We start from the raw sequence: 8,272 nt of genomic DNA, 5'->3' as shown, positions 1-8,272 counted from the left end.
GGTTATAAGTAGAAAGCGAGAGGGGTGTTGGGAGGGGATGGAAGAAAGAATATTCAGGGTTAGAGTAAGTGGGCAAATGAGAGGGAATGAGGTGTGGGTGAGCGTTGAGAGAATAGAGATGTGAGTTGGGGGTGGAAGAAGAATTAGAGGATATGAAGGAGAGACAGAAAGAAGTCTGGGCTTTGGGAGAGAAAAATGAGAAGAGGATGGAGACTTGGGGAGTGGGAGAAAAATGATTGGTGTACTGTAAGAGAGGGAGAATAAGAGGGAGACACTGAAGGAGGGGGGCTGAGAATAGGCAAGTGGAGGGGAGCTGGAAATAAAAGGAAGGTTTTCAGGGGGACTGCAGAGGAAAACTGGAGGATCAAAGGAAATTGAAAGGAGAATGGGGTGGGGTGGGGTAGAGGGAACTGTTTTCAAAAGCCAGGAGAAGTTCTGAATGCTGCAGATGCTAATGCTGATGAAAGAAAAAGTTTGCTGGTTGGGCTTTTAGGTGCTCACCCACCAGGGAAGTAGACAAGCGGGGATGGTGGGTGGGCGCCTGCCAGAAACGGTAACTGCATCTCTGGTGACTGGTTTGTCGTGTGCTTTCTACAGTTAGATATCCTCATTTTGCTAAAAGGAGACAATGCATGTAAAGCACTTTGCAGATCTTTAAAGGCTAGAGAGATGCCAGCTAGCTACTGCTATCACCATGATTCTTGTTATTGTGGTTATTTTATTATTAGGTCTGCCCTTTGTCCACCTGCTGAGCCGCAGGCCAGGGAATAGCAGCTCTTCATGGAAATCTCCGGGAGGTGTACCCAGGGAGATGGCATCCGACAGTGAGGTGAAGATGCTACTCAATTTCGTGAACCTGGCCTCCAGTGACATCAAAGCTGCCCTGGACAAGTCTGCCCCTTGCCGACGCTCTGTGGACCACAGGAAGTATCTGCAGAAACAGCTCAAGCGGTTTTCTCAGAAATATTCCCGGCTGCCAAGATGCTATCCCAATAGATCTGGGGAATCTCACTCAAAAAGGGGGCCTGAGGATAGCCATTGCCGCACCCCCTCTAATGGCAGCACAGAAAAGGGCCCAGGAAACCGGGGAATGGAAGAGAATTTTCCTCAAGTGCAGGCCCTGCAAGAGCAAGTCCCAGAGGCCTCCAGGCCAGATCAAGTACCCATGAGGAAAAGACAGCTGCCTGCTTCCTTCTGGGAAGAACCCCGGCCTGCCCAAAGCTACTCTGGAGGCTTAGATGGGCTCTCTGGCCATAGGGAGGTTCCTGCTTATGAGGGGAAAAAAAGTAAAAAGAGACCTGAGACTTTGGGTTCAGAGACTGCGCCTGTACCTACTTCTCCCAGAGCCGAGAAGGAATCCCCTAAGGTCCCTTCAGCCTCCCTCATGGGCCGAATGAGTGCCTGGAGTTGTTGTCCATTCCAATACCATGGACAACCCATCTACCAGAGCCCAGGAGGTCTGCCTCAGTCTCCTGTGCCCAGCCTGGGGCTTTGGAGAAAAAGTCCAGCTTCCCCAGGAGAGATGGGCCATTTCTGCAAGGAGCCTGGTAGCCCTAGCCAGAAAGTTTACAGACCAGTGGTCTTGAAACCCATCCCCACAAAGCCAGGGGTTCCTCCTCCCATTTTTAATGTTTTTGGCTATATCTAGCCCCAGGTGAGTGACCCTTGGAAAGCACTGACCACCCTGTTCTAGTGAAGGTCCTGCCAGGTCCTCTGGATTGATTCCTGGATAGGAAAGCTTCCCACCCACCCACCCCCATCCATCTCCAATAGGGGAGATGCCCCCCCCCGAAAGGCCATGAGGAACACTGAGGAGATGATTTCTGCAATATTCATGAAAAGCTCATTCAGAGGCCTACTGGGGTTATTTAAGATAATTATTGTCACAAGGGGGAATGGGGAGGGCAAGGGCGGGGGTGAAGGCTATTTTCCCAGTCAGCACTTGTAACGTCAATGACATCTGGAGCCAGGGTTGAACGGCCTCTCGTCCACCGGGCAGCACGTCAGAAGACAGACAATTGTGAACCAGATAACTCCATCTGTACTGTAAACAGCTGTTCTAGCAGTTGCGGGGCTAACTTTTATCTGATAGGTGCTCAGGAAGCAATATTCTCTTCATTTGCCAAGAAATTTGTAAGCCAATCTCATTTTTTTCTTCCTTGTAAATATTAAGAGGCTTAAAAGAATAAAGCAAAGTAATTTTTATAGTTTCTACTTCTCAGATCTCTTTAAATTGAACACCAATTCTGTTACCTACCTGCTTTCCTTCTCTCAGACTTGGCTTTTTTTGTCTTTAAAATGATCAGGTTGAACTAAGGGATTTTTTTTTAACCCTTACCTTCCATCTTAGAATCCATGTTGTATATTAGTTTGAAGGCAGAAGAGCTGTTAGGGGTCAGGCAATGGGGGTTAAAGTGACTTGCCCAGGGTCATAGAACTAGGGGATTCTCAAAGTTCAGCTCTGGCTTCAGAACATGCTTAATCAATATGGTGCCTCATTACCAGAGAAGCCAAAGCTCAAGGTGATCACAAACCACTCTACTATGTCTCCGGTCTCATTGCTAAGAAGTCTAGAAGCAGATTAGTTTGTCGACTGAGCAGTAGACTCAAAAGTCAGAGCATGGGAAATATAAGTTAGGCAAATAAAGGTAAGTATATAGTTCCTGAGGAGTTCGGTTAAGGTAGGAAAAAAATGGGAAATGGTAGGCAATCTAGGTAAATGTAATCCCTGATGAATTTAGTGAAAGTGGAAAAGAAAGCAGCACTCAACCTGTTTCTATGGTGCCTTAACACGAAGCTTAGTTATTTGAAAAAAAAGCTCTAGAGAATGATGTGTTCTGCTACTTGAAAAGATACTCAGGACTAAGGCAATATCCACACTATAATGGCTAAGCGTTTGCCAGTTAAGGACAAAACAAAGTAATCCAACTAGGAGTTTCACATTATGAAGAAAAAATAACTGTTTGTCCAATTAAATTTTTCAGCATTTTAAGCAAAATATGGTCTCTGGCTGTGCCTCCCTTTGCAAAATGAAGTAGATGATTGGGACAATGACCTAGATTATCGAAGGCTCTCAAATTAGTTCTAGCCTGAAATATTCAGATAATTAAAACTTTTTAAATACGGGATCTTAATTTCATTGCAGAGATGACCATGCTGTCAGCAATCAATGGCAAGTGGCATCTATGTACCAGGTGGTAGAAGGGACAAAGCATCAGCCTTAGAAAGAGCATCAGACAAGGAATTTGGGATGCCTGGGGCCCAGTCCTACCATTGCCACTAACTCACTGCATGATTTTGAGCAAGTTATTCCTTCTCTCGGGGGCTCAATTTCCTCCTCTTTCAAAGGAGGGGATTGGACAAGATGGAAAAGATTTTTAAATGAGGCGACCAAGTTGGAGAAGGAAGTGGACTGAACGGGGATGAGAGAAATTGTTTTGGTGTGAATAGTATGGAGTAGGATGAAGGGAAGGCGGAGAGGGAAATAAACTTAAGGGCAGTGGAATGGAGAAGTGATGCCCAAAGCTAGGAAGGAATAGCTAACACTGTGGAAACAGTCAAGAGGTTAAAAAAAAAAAGATCATAGCCAACTAGGATGATTGACTGTATTGAATAAGTTAACATTTAAGAGTAATAAATGTAAAGTCCTGTACTTGGGCAAAAAAATGAAGAATTGACTCTAATTTTTAAAAAAATGTTAGTGGTGGGAGATATGCTTGACAATTGTTGCTGTGAAAAAAGAGATTGGGGTGGGGTAAAGAGACAGCTAAGTGGCTCAGTGGATTGAGAGCCAAGCCTAGAGACAGAAGGTCCTGGATTCAAATCTAGCCTCAGATACTTCATAGCTATGTGACCCTGAGTAAATCATTTAACCCCTCCTAGCTAGCCCTTACCACTTTTCTGCCTTAGAACCAATACACAGTATTGACTCTAAGATGGAAGGTAAGGGTCTAAAAAGAAAGGAAAAAGAGTTGGAGTTTTTGATGTGTTGGCTTAATATGTCATCAATGTGACATGATAGTCCAAAAAGTTATAGACTGTAGTGAGGGATATAGCTTCCATAATGAGATTGGGCAAGGGGGGGACAGGTTCCTGATTCTCCCACTATACTCTGATCACCACATTACTTGTAGAATATTTTATTTGATTCTGGAAATGACATTGACAAGCCAGAGTTCTTCCAGAAGAACGAGGACGTATCAGGAATTAAAGAGCATGTCAAAGAGTTATCAACTGATCTGAGAATATATAACCTGGAGAAGAGAAGACGGGGAGGGGATGGGTTAACTCACTGATCATTGTCAGGGGAGGAAGTGTTAGATTTGTTCTTCTTAGCCAAGAGCACAGAACTATGGGGAGATGGATAAAAGTTACAAGAAGGAAGACCTGGGTCCAGGGCGTGCTAAAGTTAGCTCCTGCCTGCCAGGGAGAGCTGATTGTTAACATTACATCTTGGAAATCAACGATTCCCTAAATCAGGACTTAATTTGCTGTTTTATTGATTGACTCGAGTCTTTAAGAGTACAAGAATAAATTTTTTATATTTTTAAAGGCAAGAAAACTTTATAGATGTAAAAACCATGCAAATCTCTTAATCCCAGCTGTCTAGTCCTTTCTGCTTGTCTGCCTTAAAATGGATATCAGTTCTAAGACAGGAGGTAAGGGTTGGGGGGGGGGTGATTCATACTAAGAAGGTAAGAGTTTAAAAAAAGCTGTAGGTGCAAATAACATGTAAAAACACTTTGCAAACCTTAAAGAGCTATATTAATGCTAGCTGCCAGCACCAGCAGTCCCCCTCCTCCTCTTCCTCCTTCTTCTCCTCCTCATCCCCACTCCTCATCCTTCCTCCTCTTCCTCCTCTTCCTCCTCCTCCTCCTCCTCCTCCTCCTCCTCCTCCTCCTCCTACTACTACTACTACTACTACTACCACCACCACTACCTCTATTGTAAGACCTCTAGAATGTGACTTGGTCTCTGGATTCGGTTTCTAAATTCAAACATCAGTTCCACCACATACCAGCTGTTGTAAGTGGGGCAGCTAAGTGGCTTAGTAGATAGAGTGCTAGGCATGTAGTCAGGAAGACTGATGAGTTCAAATGTGACCTCAGACACTTGCTAGCTGTGTGACTTTGGACAAATCACTTTATCTCTGTTTGCCTTGGTTTCCTCATCCATAAAATGGGGATAATAATTGCACCTACCTTCCTAAGGCTGTTATGAGGATAAAATGAGATAATAATCATAAAACACTCAACTTGGTGCCTGACACATAGGCACTATATAAATCTTTGTCTTCCAGGCATTTTTCAATTCAGTCCAACTACTCTTGATGACCCCATTTGGGCTTTCTTGGCAAAGATACTGGAGTGATTTGCCATTTCCTTCTCCAGCTCATTTTTTTAAACCCATACCTTCCATCTTAGAATCAATACTGTGTGTTAGTTCTAAGGCAGAAGAGCAGTAATGGCTAGGCAATGGGGGTTAGGTGACTTGCACAGGGTCACACAGCTAGGAAGTGTCTGAGGTCAGATTTGAACCCAGATCCTCCCATCTCTAGGCCTGGCTCTCAATCCACTGAGCCACCCAGCTGCCCCCTCCAGCTCATTTTAGAGATGAGGAAACTAAGGCAGAGTTAAGTTACTTGCCCAGGGCCATACAACTGGTATATGTCCAAGGCCAGATTTGAATTCAGAGAGAGGAACCTTCCAGACTCCAGATTCCTGGCACTCTATCTCCTGCACCACCTACCTGTTAAGATAGAAATCTTAGCTATTATTAAACATTTGCCACTCTTTGGTCTCAGTGTCCCCACTTGAAAAAGGGGGCCAATAATATTTGCATTACTTCCTTTACAGAATTGTGATAAAAAAAACATTTCTTAAACCTTACATGGTTATAGAAATGTGAATGACTGCTGCCTTTGGATTGGGCCTGAGATTTCACTAGTATAAAGAACTCCCAGCTGTATAGCCCTGAGCAAGGTACCTAACCCCAGTTGCTGAGAATTAAAACTACTCTTCTGCCTTGCTTGGAACCGATATATTGGGGGTGGGGAGGGGGGTGGAGGAGAGGCTTTAATTAATTAATTAATTAATTAAGAATATTTTTCCATGGTTACAAGATTCATGCTCTTTCCTTCCCTTCCACCCTCCCACCTCCCATAGCTAATGCACAATTCCACTGGGTTTTACATGTGTCCTTGATCAAGACCTATTTCCATATTATTGATATTTGCATTAAGGTGATTGTTTAGAGTCTACATCCCCAGTCATGTCCCCATAGACCCATGTGATCAAGCAGTTGCTTTTCTTTTGTGTTTCTGCTCCGACAGTTCTTTCTCTGGATGTGGATAGTGTTCTCTCTCATAAGTCCCACAGAGTTGTCCTAGATCATTGCATTGCTGCTAGTAGAGAAGTCCATTATATTTAATTGTGCCACAGTATATCCATCTCTGTGTATAAAATTCTCCTGGTTCTGTTCTTTTCACTCTGCCTCAATTCCTGGAGGTCGTTCCAGTTCACATGGAATTACTCCGGTTCATTATTTGGAACTGATATTTAGTACTGATTCTAAGACAGAAGGTAAGAGTTTGGGGGTGGAAAAATTCATACTAAGAAGGAAAGTGTTTAAGAAAAAAGAAAAAGAATGCCCCTGTATGGGAACTCTATTTACCAATGCAGACTAATACCTTCTCTAAAACCTAGAATTTTTTTGTTTTGTTTTGTTTTTAAAGCCTTACCTTCCGTCTTGGCGTCAATACTGTGTAGTGGCTCCAAGGCAGAAGAGTGGGAAGGGCTAAGCAATGGGGGTCAAGTGACTTGCCCAGGGTCACACAGCTGGAAAGTGTCTGAGGCGAGATTTGAACCTAGGACCTCCCATCTCTAGGCCTGGCTCTCAATCCACTGAGCTACCCAGCTGCCCCCTAAACCTAGAGTTTTTGAGAGTTGCTTAGGTAGAAAGTTAAGAGGTTTGCCAATGTGTTTCAGAGACAAGACTTCAATCAAAGTCTTCTTGGCTCTGAAATCAAATGTCTATCCACTACACTATGCTACCCATGAGAAATTCTTATGGTTTTGTTAGTTAAAACCCAGGTCTAAATGACCCCCAAGAAACCCTTTTGACTCTCAAGTTCCTTCATCCCAGGATTCTGGGGGGCTGTTATAATTGCACAGATGTGCCTTCCTGACTTGAGGTTGGGTGCTGTAGCCGCCCATACCACCCAGCTGCCCCTGATGATATCAAAATCCCTTTTATTTCTAAAAATATGCTCCTTCTAGAAACACAGAAGAAAAACAACTGCTTGATCACATGGGTCGATGGGGATATGACTGGGGATGTAGACTCTAAAACGATCACCCTAGTACAAATATCAATAATATGGAAATATGTCCAGATCAATGACACATATAAAACCCAGTGGAATTGCACATTAGCTATAGGAAAGGGTGGGGGGAGAGGAGGGAAAGAATATGAATCTTGTAACCATGGAAAAATATTCTAAATTAATTAAATAAAATTTAAAAATAAAATAAAAATATGCTCCCCAAACTACTGAGTATAACTCTAGTGACTAGCAATTGACACAAACAGATTACTTGGGCCCATGACCCTGCTTTTAATAGGATCATAAGAGCTGGTGGGCCATCAAGTCCAACGCCCTCATTATACAGATAAGAAAACAGAGGCATGGAGATCTCAAGTGACTTGCCTAGCATCACAGAGCTTGTAATTACCTGGGGTAGGATTTGAACCCAGGTGTTCTTAACTCCAAGTCCAATATCCTATCTTTACTATATCACACTGCCTCTCAACTTTTTTTCTAACTTACTAAAGGGTTTAGTGTCTGCCTATTTGTTTTCAGTGGCTTTTCAATGGAAGGAGGAGAACTGACTTTCTGCTTGAGCCATCTCCATCTGCAAGATAGGATCCTTCATGACAACTGTCTGTCCAGTCCACTTAATCAGCCAAGTGAGCGTTGACTGAAAGGACTGCCCTGGACAGTAGATCCCCTGGCCTGTAACTGACAACATCTTGGCTGGTATAGAGACCCCACCTCAGTTTCCCCAAATCCAACCAGTTGACTAGGACACTTGAAGATCTTTAGTATTGATTGTGAGACTTGGGAGATGTTGGCACAGGACTGCCCAGTCTGGCATGCCCACATCCAAGAAGGAACTGTGCTCTATGACCAAAGCAGAATCTCAAAATTCTCAAATCTCAAAACCAAAGCCCAAATCAACATAGCTCAAAAGTTATGCAAATCTAGAGCCAT

General features: G+C 43.6%; 1 protein-coding gene across 1 annotated transcript; it reads left to right on the top strand.

Moving 5' to 3' along the window:
* Positions 1-736: 736 nt before the first annotated feature.
* FAM181A (family with sequence similarity 181 member A) lies at positions 737-1,648 on the top strand. Its single transcript, XM_044662135.1, has one exon. It carries the CDS (start codon positions 812-814, stop codon positions 1,646-1,648), a length of 837 nt encoding a protein of 278 aa, XP_044518070.1. The 5' UTR covers positions 737-811.
* Positions 1,649-8,272: the final 6,624 nt, after the last annotated feature.

Source organism: Gracilinanus agilis, chromosome 2, assembly GCF_016433145.1.
Source record: "Gracilinanus agilis isolate LMUSP501 chromosome 2, AgileGrace, whole genome shotgun sequence".
In the NCBI taxonomy this organism is placed as follows: domain Eukaryota; kingdom Metazoa; phylum Chordata; class Mammalia; order Didelphimorphia; family Didelphidae; genus Gracilinanus; species Gracilinanus agilis.
This window is presented reverse-complemented; position numbering and strand designations above follow the sequence as displayed.